This window comes from Seriola lalandi, unplaced genomic scaffold (genome assembly GCF_002814215.2).
Source record: "Seriola lalandi dorsalis isolate HSWRI2012SDOR001 ecotype SW California unplaced genomic scaffold, Sedor1 jcf7180002054408, whole genome shotgun sequence".
Classification (NCBI taxonomy): Eukaryota; Metazoa; Chordata; class Actinopteri; order Carangiformes; family Carangidae; genus Seriola; species Seriola lalandi.
This window is the reverse complement of record NW_019524961.1, coordinates 1,280,042-1,297,211: the sequence shown is the minus strand read 5'-3', so window position 1 is coordinate 1,297,211 and position 17,170 is coordinate 1,280,042. Positions and strand designations below refer to the sequence as shown.

The following is a 17,170-nucleotide window of genomic DNA, read 5'->3' as shown; positions in this document are numbered from 1 at the left end:
ATCAATATTTGGGGGTATCACCAAATATTGATTTAATTTAGTTTGTTTCTCTTTACTTCAATTTTCATGGCTTCATTTTTGAAAGAATCTTCTTTTTACTACTAAGTACCTACAACTTTTGCACAGTACTTTATATTTTATTGTTGAACCACACCATCAATGTCATTTCAAATGTGAAATAATCTTTACAAATGAATGTTATTATTTTCTTTTGTTTATGTTTTATTATGTTATAATATTTTTAATGTAATAAACAAATTATATATTTTTTATATATGTTTATGTATGATATGTTTTTATTTTGGGGTGGTGAACACAATAAAGTTCTAGTATTTTTGGGTGTTGATTTGAAAAAGTTGTTTTATTGTGATATTTTTTATTCTGAAATATATTTCACCGGAAGTGCTGTGCTTGCTCCTGCTAGCTTAGCAGAGCACAAAACTGCTGCTTCCGCACTGCTTCCTTGTTTATTAGTTTAAGGAAAAATAGTGCCTTTAAAAAAGAAAAGGTTCGCGTTTTCTTACACAGGATTCAGCGAGAACTGCTCCACAAGATTTTCGAGTGAGTTTACTGTTTGTTCATGTTGTTTTCGGTCAGTTATTAGTGAGACTGGCTTGGTTTATGTTCAAAAGTTAAAGTTCGCAGCTAGTTCACTCGCCTCTATTTCGTTAAATGTCGCAATCCAGACGTCCCAGTAGCTTTTATGGTAGCCTGTTACAACATGTACTGGTCTTACAGTTCAGTACCACATCCCTTAGTTACATTATTCAACACACGGTTTATATCCAGATCAGCTCCCTCCATCAGCAGAGTAAGCCAACGTGGCTGGTGTCAATATTTGTGGCATGAAGTCATCAGGAGTGTGTTTTTTTTGTTAATGAGCAACTTTCTGTCTTCACAGGTCCCCACCTACTCTCTCTGAAAGTGCTCTTCCCGAGGAAGCTGACAAGGAGAGACTCAAGGTCTGAGCTTCACCACAAACAAGTCTGAATTCTGTTACTGCTCTGAATGGCCACAGCTGCAGAGGAGCCTCCGGGGCTGCAGGGCCACACTGGCAGTAAGTACTGTGTTTTGATACACCACCTACTATTTGAAGGGATGGATCAAATTTGTTTCAATCAAAAGTTGGTTTTTATTTGCTGCTTTTCCTTGAGTTGAATTATAGTAAACTGAATAACGTTTGACTATTGCTCAAGACAAGAAATATGAAGGTTTTACTTTTAGCTGTGGACAACTGTGATGGGCATTTCTCACTATTTTCTGATTTTGTTTTTCAAACTATTCCATCAGTTGATCAATGGAGAAGACAGTCAGCCAAAAAGAAAATAATCAGTAGCTATAATCCTTCATAAAATACTTAGAAATTAGCTCCACCTCAACCAGCTACAATAGTAAAATGCTTTACACATTAATCTAATAATAATTTAATGTTAAAACACAGGGAACATTTTTCTGGATTGAGTACTTTTACTTCATACTACATGCTTACTATACTACATTATACGTACATGCTTTTACTTATATAACACTTTCAATGCTGGAGTTTTACTTTTGATGGAGTATTTTTACCGTCTCAATTTATTTCTTCTGTGTATTGGTCAGTTTTTGTTGAACTTCAAGAGAAGTCTGACTGAACTTTAGGATAATTTTGGATGATGTGGTTTACAGAAATTTGGGGGATTCCTAACAATCAGATTAAAAACTGACTGTGTTCCTATGCATTTTCCTATTTTCACATAATCGAAATACTGCAAATTGTAGGGTCAATTGGATTATTTTTTATGTGGAGACTGTTAACATTGAAGCTACTGTATCTAAAAAGTTTTACGTTCAATATTTTTGTTTGGATATAGAATCAATATCTGATTTGTTCCTCTTAAGGTAAATTATTTTTAAGCCTCTAGCGATTTAGCACTACGCATTCATAAAGTGGGACTCATCCCATAATCTGTGGTCAAAATCAAAGGAGCTAAGGAGAATATATTTTCCACATTTCCCATAATTAAACCACTAACATATATTTTTAGACAAGATGAAGAAAATGCCTGTTCTACAGTTAAATAGTCTTATTATTTAATATGGGGTAATAAAATAGAATTTACTGCTTTCTTACTTTAATAGTTATAGCATACTTATCTAATTCCTCCCATTGCACGCAAAGACCTGCAGAGTCAGTACTGGAGGAAACTGTCTTCTCTCAGAGGTAATGAATGAGGTGCGTCTGCATGGTTGTGTCAGAGCTCAGTGACACTCTCTGTTTACAGCATGAGGGAATTATGTAACCTGTGTTGTTTGATATTACTGCATACAGTATAAGAATTGCATTTTTTGATGAACATGTTTCCTTCCCCCCCTGTGTATTTCTTGTATAACTTGTATGTTTTCTCTCTTTTTCACTCCAGATTCAACTGGGACTCGGAAAAATGCTTCCCCAGAGGTAATAAATGACGTTGTGGAGGAAATGAATTGCACACATTGCATTCATCTTAAACAGTTGGAAATGTACCAATATTTAGCTGACACAACCTCTTTTGCTTCCTCTTTGAAACATATTGCTGCAAACTTGCAATGAATTATTTTCCACTTGTAATTCTCCTTTCTGCCATGTTTCTACTGACAGGGTCCAAGCACTAGCATGTCTCCGGCCATGAAAAAAACTATTGGCCATCGCGGAATTGATCCCACTGGAGAGACCACGTACAAGAAGGTGGGAGGTCAGCTCATCGTTGACTGACACAGATTTACTTATTATTTACTAGTTATTTTCATTGTCTGTTGTTCTGCCAACTATTTTCTCGATTAATCGCTTTATCTATAAAATGTCAGACAATAGTGAAAAATATCCATCATGATCAGCCAGAGGTGACATCTTCATATGTCTTGTTTTTTTCTCTGACCAACAGTCCCAACGATATTCACTTTGTAAAGTTTTTGCAGTTCTACCCTCGACGTCAATGTTCAAAATATGGAAAAACTTTTTTGTTTTTTACAATTTAATCTGTTTTTTGTCAGTCTTGTCTTATGTGGGGATTACTTATGACTGAAGCCATTGTCTGTTGATTTAAAACATGCTCACAGACTTGAAGTATGTAATTCATTACGCTTGAGGTCTTTAAAATGTGTCACATACATTTTACATACACTCTCCAAAAGTTGCCACTGTGACTTGCTACCTGTAATCATTTGTCAGTTGATACATGTTAGTTTTCTCTTTATTCCAGACGACCTCGTCAGCCCTGAAAGGTGCTATCCAGTTAGGCATCACACACACGGTGGGCAGCTTAAGCCAAAAACCTGAGAGAGACGTGCTGCTGCAGGATTTTGAAGTGGTGGAAAGCATCTTCTTCCCCAAGTGAGTCTTTGAGATTATGATCATATATCAAATATGATATGCTGAAAGGATGTGCAAAGGCACGCTTTAATTCTTGTATCAGGATGTTGAGTGTGTCCTACATTAATACTCCTTTACTAAATCTGTTATCCTGTTACTCTTCTGTCTTTTAGTGAGGGCAGCAACCTGACTCCAGCACACCACTATGGAGATTTCAGGTTCAAGACTTACGCCCCTATTGCCTTCCGCTACTTCAGGGAGATGTTTGGCATCCGGCCTGATGACTACATGGTATTGTTGTTTACTCAGCATCTCAGAAATGTGGAAAAAGCAAGCAGAACAGTAAAACTCTGAAGACAGGGACAGAGCTGTGAACTGTAAGAATACAGGAGTGATTGAGGAAGTGGAAAAAGTGAAACTAGTGAAGTGTTGACACGCTCACGATGTGAGGACACAGCTAACCGTTGATTTTCCTGTAATAAACACTTTAAGTCTGTCTTGTAGTCTGGTTTAGATGTCACATGTCTTAACACTCTGGTCTGGTTACAGTATTCTCTGTGTAATGGGCCGCTGATTGAGCTGTCAAACTCTGGGGCCAGTGGATCTCTTTTCTACCTCTCAAGTGATGACGAGTACATCATTAAGACAGTGCAGCACAAAGAGGCAGAATTTCTGCAGAAACTGCTTCCAGGATACTTTATGGTAAGATCTAATGAGAGGCTACAGGTGCAAGATGGTATCTGTGGAATAAATGTGCACCTGTAAAACTATGGACTGGCTCCTAATCATTATCCTCTTGTCCATTTATCCATCAAATTGAAACAAACTTTCTACTTATTTATTCCTTTCATTCATCATTTATTTATCCTTGTTTATTACTGTCTATAATATTTTACCTTCCTTCTCTGTCTTTCTCTAGAACCTGAACCAGAACAAGCGAACCTTATTACCAAAGTTCTATGGACTGTACTGTGTCCAGGCAGGGGGTAAAAACATCCGTATTGTTGTCATGAACAATCTGCTCCCGAGTGCTGTACGAATGCACCTCAAGTATGATCTAAAGGGCTCCACCTATAAGCGACGGGCATCAGCTAAAGAGAGGGAAAAGGCTGTGCCCACATACAAGGACCTGGATTTCATGCAGGACATGCCTGAGGGGCTGTTACTGGAGGGGGACAAGTACAGTGGTGTTTGCAAGACCATCCACAGAGACTGTCTGGTGAGAGCAATAGAAATATGCTTTTCTAAACATGAAGCTACAAGCATGATACTGTCGAATCAATTTTAGATATAAAAAACACAGTCTACTAATTAAAAATATCCACACTTTTTCAGTTAATCCCTGAGTCAATCTCCGGTCTTACAGTATTTATGATGCTTGATTTCCATACAGCTCTTGCAGAGTTTCAAGATTATGGACTACAGCCTTCTGATGGGAATCCACAATGTAGATCAGGCCTGTCGAGAGCAGGTAAGCGAAGAGGCTGTAGCAGGCGCCATGGACCAGAGGAGGCCACAAGGCCAGAAGTCCCTGTATAGCACTGCTATAGAGGCCATCCAGGCAGAGGCAGGGAGCATGCGATCACTGGACACAGAGGACAAGTGAGTGACAGGGTGTCTGTGGCCATAGAACAGTCATGTGCTTGCTTTTAACAATTTCTCTCACCGCAGCGAAGTGTTTACTGAAAGGAATGACAGAGCACTAGGTGATATTTCTTGTTTTATTTCACAGAACAGGAGGAATACCCGCACGAAACGCAAAAGGCGAGAGGCTGCTGGTGTACATTGGTATCATTGACATTCTGCAGTCCTACAGGTAAACAGTACCAACATGTTGTGTATCTACATAATACTCTTTTTGTCAGTGTCACTTTTACAGTGCCTACATAACCCAAACAGTAAAAACAGCATGATAGCAGTTCAGCAGCCACTTCAGTCCTTCATCCGTGTCTACACGGGATGCATTCAGACACAATATTGAGTGTAGGTTACCCACGTTTTGGCATCTATTCAACCATGTGCCCGGTGCAGCCACTGGTTTTTCCGCCATTAAAATAGGAAAAGTGATATGTACACGCCCAAAATACATGTGTGCCCCGCATTTTTTGACCGTGCACTTTGGACTGTTGTTGTTAATAGTGGCTGCAGTGTACACCTGCATGAATATGATTGAATGTTGGTAGTCAGATGATGAACAAGCTAGTGATTGTGAAGCAGCGCAAATGCAACTTTAGTGCTCTGCCCGAACTAACAGCAAGCAGGAATGATCAAGTTTGAAGTGGATGTCAGTTTAATGTTTCTGCTTTCATTGTGTTATGTGAACATGTTTGATCATGTAACTTCTGTAAGTAATGTACTCTTCATGTGTGAATTTTCAGATTAGTAAAGAAGCTTGAACACTCATGGAAGGCTCTGGTTCATGATGGGGTAATGTACAGCTAATAGCTTCACTTATATGTGTTTCACATTATAAAATATAAATATTAACTTGTAGTTCTTCATTTTCTTCAGGATACTGTATCAGTACACAGACCAAGTTTTTATGCAGAACGATTTCAGAAGTTCATGTGCAGTACAGTCTTCAGGAAGATCTCATGTATGTATAAACTGTATCCGTGGATGAGAATGAACACATAATGTCAGTCTCACTTCATGGGCTCTTAAGTAGTACTTTTTCTCTCTTTTATCTAGTGAAGACCTCTCCATCCAAAAAGCGCCGTCCAATGGCCCATGGTCCTTTGAGAAAAGCAGCTGGCTCTGGGCCTCTTCTGTCAACCCAAACCAGCAGCAACAGCCAGCAGCTATTGCTCCAACGTCAAGTCAGCTCTGAGACCAGGGAAGACCCTGAAGGAGACAACGGTAAGAACAGGGAAAAGGAGAATAGGGAGGGTTCAACTGTGGTATGGGAAAGAAATTATACGTACTGATAACCACAGAGGTTTAGTCTAGCAGCATGTACAGGCATGTGAAGTGCCTCTTCCACAACATGACAGTATTTCCAACCGTTTCACATAGTTATGCAGTCAGGTCGTCCTGACCTCCTCCCAAAGACCTTACCACCCAGCAACGCTGTTGGCAACGCTGCTGAAACTGCCGTCTCCTCTTCCACCCTGGGAAACCCTGGATTAACTCCCACAACTCAGCCTGTGATTCACGCTCAGGATGCCCTCAGGTCAGTGGGGGTGGATTTAAACAACACCTCGAGCAAAGACCAGGAGCACAGCTCCCCCAAGAGGTAAGAGGGTAGATCACACATGAAGATCAGAATTTTAATGACAAGTCCTCTGCAATATATGGATTTAAAAAATTGTTGGATTCATTCAGATTCTACTGAATTTTCTTACAATATGCCGGTATTACCAGACATGAGAATATACTGTCTAATAACAGACCTAAAACGACACAGCCAGGTCTAACTGGCTACAGGGTTAGGTGCTTATTGAGATCTATTTATCTATCTACTATCTATCTATATAATTTAAAAATCTAGGCATACTTTACTAAAGTGCAGTCAAATACATCAGACCTCTGAGAAATACTTTGTAATACTGTTGAATTGTGTTATATTATACGGAGAGGTGTTTCTAATATTTTGTATAACATTTTGAGGTACTTTAATCATCTTGCAACACGTATTTAATGCAATTAAACTATTGAAGTGATTAGCAAAAATTTTTAAGGACAATTTCCACATGGCACCAAAAATACTACGAAGACGTTTAAATCTAAATGAAAAAACAACTCATCGTGGTTAACAAGGAGCCAGTATTTCAACCTTCTGACACCACGCCTCAGGCAGACTCTCTTTTCAGGCTGTGTACACGCTCCTATTGGCTGGAGCTAACCGGAACCATCAATAATCTAAGTTGAACTATTTTCCTGGTAAACCCGTTGTCTGTGGTACACAGATAGAGAGTGAAGGATGCCTGAGATTATAAGATAAAGGCAAAAATGTCTCTTAACCATTTCTTAACAAAATGTATATTCAATTGACCCAGTGTATCACACTGAATACAAGTTCAATTCCATTCCTCCTTTTTTTGTTTTCAGAGCTGTGTTTGGGACTCTTGAAGAAAGTATCGGTGCTGAAGATGTAATCTCACTCAGTGACATAGTTCCAAGCGCAAGCAAATGTTCTGTAAGTTGATTTTTCTCAGGTTTTTCTATGACACATCTGAGTTACACTGGGTGATTCTCTAACCAGCTTCATTGCTTTTGGTTTACAGGTGTAGATGATGGAAAGAGAACAGGACTCAAATGAACCTGAAACAAACTTGGAGGATGATATCAACATGGATGAAATGTTACAACCCCTTTGCTGTGATTTGAGGTACCAGAATTGGAAAAGTTTATCAGTGAGATAAAGTGGGATAGTAAATGTTTTTTTTTTTTTTTTTTTTTTTTTCCACTTGGATTTCCAAATCTCAACATGGCATGGGCATGTTAGTGGATGGCTGTGTTCTGACACTAGTAATTGCAGGTACATTAATGCTCTGGGTATTGAACACTATTATTCATCTCATATGAATGCTTGTATGCACAACCAAAGATTGTTCTTGGCACTGATGTGCTCAATTAAGCCAGTGTTCGGTGTAGGGTGTAACATGAGGACTTTGCCTTATGTAAGAACAAAACTTCTCCATTCAAAATTTTCATTAAGAATTCATTGTTTAGTTTTTGGAAATAATTCCTCTTTTGTGTTTACCATTTGCCGGAGCACATCCTCGTGTGTACTTGGCTCTATATTATCTGGATTGGGAACACAATTTTGAATAAAATGGTTTATTTTTTAAAGAAATGACTGTAGTCCCACATGTAGTCTGCAGTTTTTTAAGTTTACTCTAAATACAAATCATGCTGGAAAGAGAGGTGATCCTCCGCTTGCAGTTTCTATTTAACCAGCCGTTCTAATGGACCTGTACTTCTGTATAGACTGTGAATCCTAACCATCACCTTTTGTGTTCAGGTCAAAGGGTTATTTTAAAACGATTTGTTGTGTTTTTTTAATACTTATACACTGGACGATCTGATATCAAGGTCAGGTTTAGTGTGTAGACCAATAGACTTATGACCAAATGTGACCAATGGACTGATCATCTAAGTACCACAGCAAACAGTGACCTGGGGCCTGTCTCATTAAATACTGAGTTAGTTGGCTGAGTTATGTTTGGAGTGAACCTAGTCTTTTCATTGTCAGAGTGAGAGCTCGCGTTCGAGTGGTTGTCATAGTAACTAATGCCACTGAGCAAACCTACAAGGAGCGGTTTATAGGTGAAATATAATAATATAGGAACCTAAGTGCCAAAGAGCACAGTGTGAATTCATTACAAACTGGTACAATCACTTTGTTTTCCATTATAATTTATAGTATTGTAAATAGTATTAATAGTAAAAGTTTACAGTATAACTGGCGTCCCACCTCGGCAACAAATTCACAAAACAGAGCATAGCTAGTTAGCGGCAGTACTTAATGAAATGAATGTTAATGAAAGTTTGTTTTATTTCAAATTTAAATTTTTCTTTGGTCCAGTGCAATCTTATGTACATATTTACTGCTCATCACTGCAGCCCTAGAGAACACTGGGTTATTTTGTTCAAATAAAGATACAACCCTGTCATATACACTCTGTTGCCTGTTTATTAGGTACACCAAAACTCATGCAGTTTCATGCAACAGTCCTGCAATAAATCCTACCTTCATAAAGGTTATAATGTTCAGTTTTTGTTGAAACCATTTTAGAGAGGTGGTGATTCAACTGTATGATGCGGTTTGTGGTGCTGTTGTATTATGTTATCCTGGCTGATTATATATATATATCTACCCCATTTATATAAATTAGTTTAGACTAAATAACATAACATCTATTTGTATTTAGACAGCAGTAGTTTTAGCTAGGTGTACCTAATAAACTAACAACTGAGTGTATACAATAAGGAGACACGACATCGTTGATGCATAACACATGAAATTAGGCCGCACTAATATCCGATTGCAGAGCTGCACCAGAAGCTGTTTCAGACCTGCACACACGCTAATGTGCATCATGTGCAGGCAAAGAAAGTAACTGCAATTCAGACACAGGGGCCACCTTAAAGCCAATGAGTGCTAGAACTATTTTTTTTTATTGCTGTGTGTGTGTGTGTGTGTGTGTGTGTGTGTGTGTGTGTGTGTGTGTGTGTGTGTGCACTGTGTTAGTTATATTTTACACATTGTAAATGTCACAAAATGTAAATTGAGAGCAGATATTGTAGGACACAGTATAAAGATAGATATAAAGATATAAAGACTTGAGCATTTTGTTTGTTCTCCTTCCTCCTAGTTACTGTGGAGAATGGAGTAGGTCGTCCTAAGATGATTTTTCTTTTGTTCAAAAAACTAGGGTGGGATGTGCAGTCCAAAAGAAAATTAAAAATGTAGATTGGTAAGACTTTTGACATTGCTGTTGAATATTTCAGCTATAAACTTGGGTGATACCACATTTTTGTATTGACACTTTTCCACTTTGCTATAAGTTGCTGCTAAAAGTTAAAAAAAAGTTATGCATAAAGGAAATATATTATGGATTACAGCAATTTTAGTGATCTGTTACTTTCCACTCCAGTAGAGCGCATATATATTCTCACATTGATTTATGATTTTATTTTTAGCATTTGATTGTGACTTATTCCTATTCCTACTTTTTGTATTCATTTAGAATTTCCTAAACATTACACATTAATTAGTGATATTAATTATAATGTTGATTTAACCTTTGTTGCTGCCCACAGGCATAAGCATTTTCAACCCATTTCTTATCATATTCACTGTTGATGATTTTTTTGTTGTTCCATGTGATTGGCTTGTAATTAAAAACTGTGCACTGTGTGTCATGTGCACAAGCTCATAGCTGTACCGGTAAGCCCGTGGCTAAAGGAGCCAGTTGAGTGAATGCTGTGAGATGAGTTATCCAGACTCGCCAGTGTTGAGTGTAGTGACTGACAACTTAAAGAGAGATTTTTGAGACAGGCCCCAGCTATGGTACGGTTGTTTTTTTTTTTTTACCAGGAAAATATGGTGATGGCTACCTGACATGTGAACATAAGTGAGACAAAACTAAAACTGTAGAAAAAGAATTGGTGGTTCGTTACAAGTTGGTTTGAGCACTCAAAATGCAGTGTTTTAATTTGATGTGATGGTTAGGTAACTTTAAATTGAACTAACCATATGTATGCGTGAATGAATAGACTGTGCAATACATTAAGTGAATTGACAATTTTCCAACCGAGATAAGATGAACAAACATCATTTGGGCATTTTCATATATCCATTCTTTTGGCTGTTACATGACACTGTCAGACAATGCTCTGTCCCAACATTGAAAATTAAACTGTGCCTTATTGTCAAAACTCCAAAGCAGTTAAACATGCAGCCTATGAACCAAATATGTAAATAGTCATATTTATTATAGTATTTATTACTGTATGTATTTCTCTGTTTTCCACGTTTCCATGTTTGTTATGGTGATGATGGATTGAAAATGTTACTTTCTTTAGCATACAATAAACCTTTGGCATGCAACTGTTAAAAGTGTGAAACTTTAACGATTTTGTTTATATCATAACTGTTTAATCATCCTGTATTTCATCTGTAAACTCTAATCTGTCTTAACTTTCTTTGAATATATAGTATTTCTCACTGTATGTTTTTCTCTGGTTTCCAAAATGTTTGTTAATGGTGATGATGGATTGAAAATGTTCCTTTCTTAAGCACAACAAACCTGTTTCTATGGCATGCAACTGTTAAAATATAAAAACTTTGTGTTGATTTTGTTTATTATGATAACAGTTGTTAAATCAGCCTGTATACTACTTTGTACACTTTAATTTGTCTTAATTTGCTTTTGAACTGTATACAATAAATGTGTGCACATCTGTATACAATGATCAGAACAATGCCTTTTTGCAGAATATGAATTTACAAGTTTCCTTTATCTTGCTCTTTTGGGGGTGTCATGTTTTTCTACACTTGTACCTTTAGTTATTAAAGAAAAAAATCCACATTGCTTTTCGTTGACCATATTCCATTATATAGATTTTCAACTTTTTGTCTCTAGGAGTACTTTGTGATATGACAATACATATTGTGAGACAATATAATTATATCATAATATTTGTCAATCATCAGACATTTGTATCGTCAATAATGAGGTAGCTATCCCTTTTATATTTCTTGGTGTATTACACCGTTGCAATGTTGCAAATTAATAAACAATGATTGGTTTATGAAATTTTGGATTTTATTTTTGCATTGATAAAGTTAAGTATCTTAATTAGTAAGACTTTAATTTACTTAATTTGCCGTAAAAATACACACCTGTGCATACCTGATGTTTTATCCATCAATAGTGTCTCAGTTGATCTTAATTTTATTGTCTATATCAGTACAAAATTACATATATCACGATAGAGGATTTTATCCATATTGCCAAATCCTAGTCTGTATTTGCAGTATTAACATAATTATATTCTATTCTGAGCTGTCTTGATGGCAACTTAAAATCTATCTGCTGATGAAGACAGTGAAATGCAGTGGAAAACAGCTAATAAGCGAATCTTGTTAGGAGTTTTTTTTTTCAGTCAAAATTCTAGTCTATTTTTTTCTGAGCTGTCTCCATGACAAATCAGTAAACTTTTTAGTTTCTGTGTATGACACCTTTCAACGACAAGCATCTCAATGTCCCAAACATAAGACAATAATACATAAACAACTGGCTTTAAAAAGACTAAAGCAGACCATAAGGGGCACTTGAAAGCTCCAGAAAAAAAAAAGTCAGAATCTTATATTTTCTGTGATATCTTCACAACAGCTGAGCAGACTCCATCCACTTGAGCAGATACGGTTGAAAGTTCAAAAGAAAGAAGTAGTAAGGAGACCTTTAGTTAAGGTCTATTGCTATCAGTTATTTGTTAATAAATTTCAGGTTACGAAGCCTGGCCAATCATATTTCGCTTTGTTCAGTCTTCGTCCAATAGCCTGCGAGTTTGTATGACTACATCAGAGAGCAACAAGAACTTTCCAAGATGGGGCTTGAAAGTACTATGGTCTGGTAAGAACTGAATGAAGTGCCTTTTTATGTAGTTGTTGATCTATTAACTATTCATACGAAGGCATGGTTCATGTTTACTCGATTAGGTTGTTCATAGACCTGAATTTGGAGGAAATGCCGCTGTAACCGGGCTGATATAACTGACCGTTGACCGTTAGCCAGCTAACGCACTATCGACCGGCTGAGTCATTGTAGCTAAAGTTAGCTCAGATTTCCTGTTTTTGTATTGAAGTGTCCGCATTCATGAATGTCGTTCTTTACAATTTAGTGTTTTATATAGAAGTTATGAACCTCGATGATTTGATTGTTTACGCCAGCGACGTATGTGGTGTCACCAATTGCTAACATTAGCGAATCGTGCTAATGCTGTTTTTTATACTGTAACTACAACTAGTTCACTAACTTCCCGGTGAGGAAGGCAGACTTTTTCCACAGTTAGCTGATGGCTAAGAGGAACTAAGATGTCATATTAATGTAAACTAGCTACAATGCCTAACAAGGTCGAGGTTGATATGGTAATGACATATTAATTGATCATGTTATCTGGTTAGCTCAGTGATGTGTCAGAGCCTCGTTAAATTGATGTTTTCTCCTCAGTGTGGACAACAGTGAATACATGAGAAATGGAGACTTCTTACCGACGAGGCTACAGGCTCAGCAAGATGCTGTCAACATTGTTTGCCACTCCAAAACACGCAGTAACCCAGAAAACAACGTGGGCCTCATCACTATGGCAAAGTATGTTTTTCTCTCTTTAAACATAGAACAAGTCATAACACTTTGCATATGCGCATCTGATAGGCACCGATAAGAGTTTTCTCTTTATCTGTATAACTACTGTACATCAACAAGTAATAATAAGAGTTAAGTGTTGAATAATAACACTTAAAGTTACTCCGGCCTATTGATGTACAATTAGGGCTGCATTATTTTCATTATTGATTTAATCAGCCGATTATTTTATCAATTTAAAATTTAAACTACAAAATGCCAATGAAATTGTGAAAAATGCTTGTTCTAATTTTCCACAGTCCAAAGTGATATCTTCAGACATCTTATTTAGTCTCACCAGCAGTCCAAAATCCAAAGATATTTCACATTTTTGCTTAAAAAAGGCCAAAAATTAATTAATGATTTTCTGTCTTTTAAATCAGCTAATCATTGCAGTTCTGAATACATTGTCAGTTTTGATGTACATGATTGCTGATAATGGATAACTGTAGCTGTCTTTGCTACTTTCTTGCTGTCTTATGTTTTCATGTAGTAACTGTGAGGTCCTGACCACACTGACACCAGATACTGGCCGCATCCTTTCCAAACTCCATGCTGTCCAGCCCATAGGGAAGATAACCTTCTGCACGGGCATCAGAGTGGCTCATGTGTGTAACATGTTTCTGATTTTAGGACTAGACCTAGTAATTATGTTATTTGTAAATGAAAACACTAGATTTTGATTGCCACATTTCTGAATTATTTTTCCTGTGTAGCTGGCCCTGAAGCACAGACAAGGAAAAAACCACAAGATGAGGATCATTGCCTTTGTTGGGAGTCCTGTGGAGGATAATGAAAAAGATGTGAGTATGAAGTCTTGTATCAGACTTTCTTCAAGAGAGAAATGTTGATTTCCTACTGATGATACATCATAGGTTTAACAAACTTCCCCACTGTCTACATCACTGTTAACGTGTGTCTCTTTTTCTTAATCTCTAACTGCTTCTGTCCCAACCTGCCAATTCTACAGCTTGTGAAGTTGGCAAAGCGCTTGAAAAAAGAGAAAGTGAATGTGGATATCATCAACTTCGGAGAAGAGGTGGGGAATTCTTGATTCATCTTCCATGGTATTGCTCTGAGGCAGAGTAAATTAAAGTATAATATATTTTTTTCTTGTATTGTATTTTCTTGAAATACCATATTTTAGACCCCTTACACCTATTTATAAACAGAATTTTCAGTTGTCCTTATCCTCTTTCTCCAACTGTTTATTTAGGAGGTGAACACAGAGAAGCTGACCGCCTTTATAAATACTCTAAATGGAAAGGAGGGAACAGGTTCCCACCTCGTCACAGTCCCTCCAGGGCCCAGTCTGGCTGATGCACTGCTCTCCTCTCCTATCCTGGCTGGTGAAGGAGGCTCTATGATGGGTCTTGGTGCCAGTGACTTTGAGTTTGGTGTGGATCCTAGTGCTGATCCAGAGCTGGCCCTGGTAAGCAACATAAGGATGGGTTTCAAGGGCCTTATTAACTTATCATATACTTTAGAGAGAAATTCAAGGGTTCTTCAAGCAAACATGTCTATTTGTTATGATGGCACCAAAATGGAAAACATAGCACTTACCACCTGATGATAATCAATGATTGTACAAAGGCAAGACTCAAATGCCTGTCCGGTACCCCATTCAAGCTTCTGACTATACTTCCCATACTGCCACATTTTGGTAAAATTGATCTGTTCTCAAGTACTTAGTGTCTTTGTCAGAACTCTAAAAAAAGTATCTTTTTAGAGTAAGAAGTGGTGATGCCTATTGCTTTCATTTCCTCGCTGAGTTGTCCTTATGTATTCCTTTAGGCCCTGCGTGTATCAATGGAGGAGCAGCGACAGAGGCAGGAGGAAGAGGCCCGCAGAGCTGCTGCTGCTTCTGCAGCTGAGGCCGGCATGCCCACACCCACTGCAGACGGTAATTGGAGGATTGACAAATTTAACTTAAGAGATAGCACTTATTATAATACTTATCAGGATTTGATAGAACGATACATTTTTGGTCCTTTACTTTTGATTTGTTTTCCTCACAGAATCAGAAGAGGCCTTATTGAAGATGTCAGTATCTCAGCCTGAGAGTGATGCAGCAGTGCTTCCTGACTTCAGCAGCATGACAGAGGAGGAGCAGATAGCCTACGCCATGCAGATGTCTCTTGCTGGAGGAGGTGAGTTCCATGCGATTATTATACACATTAGGCTCCTGATATCACTTTCAGTCACTCTTATATTAGCTGGTATGTCTGTTAAGATAATAAGTCATAAGTTTTTTTAATGTATACCGTGAACAGAGTATGGAGAAATGGACACAGGGGCTGCCATGGACACTACAGAATCAGCCAAGGTGAGTCATTATATGATCTCTTAAATTAAACTGAAGCAATGGTTAAATTGCTGTTAGCTGGTCCTTGTGTATTCCCACTAGAGTTGTGGGTGCAAAGTGGGTGGAGTTATTTCTGGCGTCCAGGGTTCTTGGAGTAAAAATGTAGTTCACTCTCTGCATAGATAATTCTAAGAGACTGGTATGTGGAGGACTTTAAGGCTTGGATAGAGATGAAAGTCCTGGTCAAATCATTCATACAAAAGTATGCAAGTAAATTGCTACTTCCAAACTTGAGTTTGGTATGAAATGTCCAATCACTGATCTTGGAATTTTGTGTGTCACTAACATAGATTTGAAGCAAAGATTACATGTTGTAGAATCCTAATAACACATTCAGCAGTGGAAATTAGTTGACTTTAAGATTCTCAATTTTAGATGGATAAGCCTTAAAGTGTAGTGTTTTGTTCCCAGTTGCACCAACAAGGGTTTTGATTTTGTTACAGCACGTTATTATATTCAGAGCTTCTCTTATATCAAACTTATATTTATAAAACTGATGACCATAATCAAGACCTACAGGATTATTAAATTATCCAGGAGAGGCCAGTGTTTGCTTAGAAAAAATGAGGATACAATGAAAACTTTGAAATTATAAGTTACAGTGGAGAAAAATACTTCAGCAGCTCCTCCCACTTTGCAGAACTTAGCATACAAGATAAGCAGACATAGTTTTAGGAGTCACACATGAAAATAAGTATGGATATCATACGTATATACAAACACACACACACGCGCGCGCGCACACGCATACATTTACCTTCACATGAAGCATGACTGAACATTGGACTCTTGGGATCTTAAAATATGTTAAATTAAGACCGGATCCATCTTAATTGATTGTATCCTATATTGTAATTGAATAGGAAGAAGATGACTATGACGTGATGCAAGACCCAGATTTCCTTCAGAGTGTCTTGGAGAACCTGCCTGGCGTTGACCCAAACAATGAGGCCATCCGCAACGCCATGGGCTCCCTGGCTTCCCAGACAGGAAACAAGCCAGATGGCAAAAAGGATGAAGAAAAGAAGAAATGAGGAACAAAAGAGAGGGGCAAAGACTTCAGACATTGACCAGAAAAAACAAACAATTGCAGACTAATGCAGGATTTCTTTAATATACAAAAAGATTGTTGATGCATTGTACTGCATGACAGCACTCTGACATTTAATACCATCCTTTTCTGTCAAGACACTCAAAAGCACCAACATACAAGAAATAAGGCGCCTACAGCCCTGAATGAGTGTAAAATCTGACTTCCCAGCAACATGTATTTGATCTTATTGATATAATATGGGCCTATTCTCAAACTGCCTTGTGCAGTCTTTACCCTACATTTTCCCTCCATGGTATAATTACTGATTGATCCACCAGAAAGGAAGAAAAAATTGTGATGACAGGCTCTTAAACTAAACATCTAGCCATATTCCTGTCATGTTTTTGTGTTTTTTGCAATAAAATCTATACGTAAAAACACTGCCTTTTTGGTGTTTATGTTGCCCCCTGAGCCTGATATTGTTGACAGTGCTGTATGTAGACTGGGATAAGAAAAAAGATGTGATCGTGGCGAACGATCAGTTCTATGCAGAGACCACGGTCCCGGCTTCAAGTGGTTTCACG

General features: G+C 37.7%; 2 protein-coding genes across 2 annotated transcripts; both read left to right on the top strand.

Moving 5' to 3' along the window:
• The first annotated feature begins 423 nt into the window (after nt 1-423).
• Nucleotides 424-11,598, top strand: LOC111657570 (phosphatidylinositol 4-phosphate 5-kinase type-1 alpha-like). The gene is made up of 16 exons (XM_023409783.2): nt 424-561; nt 902-1,057; nt 2,403-2,437; nt 2,621-2,707; nt 3,222-3,352; nt 3,505-3,622; nt 3,881-4,033; nt 4,251-4,550; nt 4,725-4,933; nt 5,064-5,147; nt 5,710-5,758; nt 5,843-5,927; nt 6,023-6,190; nt 6,347-6,566; nt 7,382-7,469; nt 7,558-11,598. Exons 2-16 carry the CDS (start codon nt 1,009-1,011, stop codon nt 7,561-7,563), a joined length of 1,782 nt encoding a protein of 593 aa, XP_023265551.1. The 5' UTR covers nt 424-561; nt 902-1,008; the 3' UTR covers nt 7,564-11,598.
• A 737-nt stretch (nt 11,599-12,335) lies between these two features.
• Nucleotides 12,336-17,024, top strand: psmd4a (proteasome 26S subunit ubiquitin receptor, non-ATPase 4a). Its single transcript, XM_023409908.2, has 10 exons — nt 12,336-12,417; nt 13,015-13,155; nt 13,682-13,796; nt 13,905-13,991; nt 14,159-14,227; nt 14,405-14,620; nt 14,983-15,091; nt 15,207-15,338; nt 15,462-15,514; nt 16,417-17,024. The coding sequence occupies exons 1-10, from the start codon at nt 12,392-12,394 to the stop codon at nt 16,585-16,587; spliced, it is 1,119 nt and encodes a 372-aa protein (XP_023265676.1). The 5' UTR covers nt 12,336-12,391; the 3' UTR covers nt 16,588-17,024.
• Nucleotides 17,025-17,170: the final 146 nt, after the last annotated feature.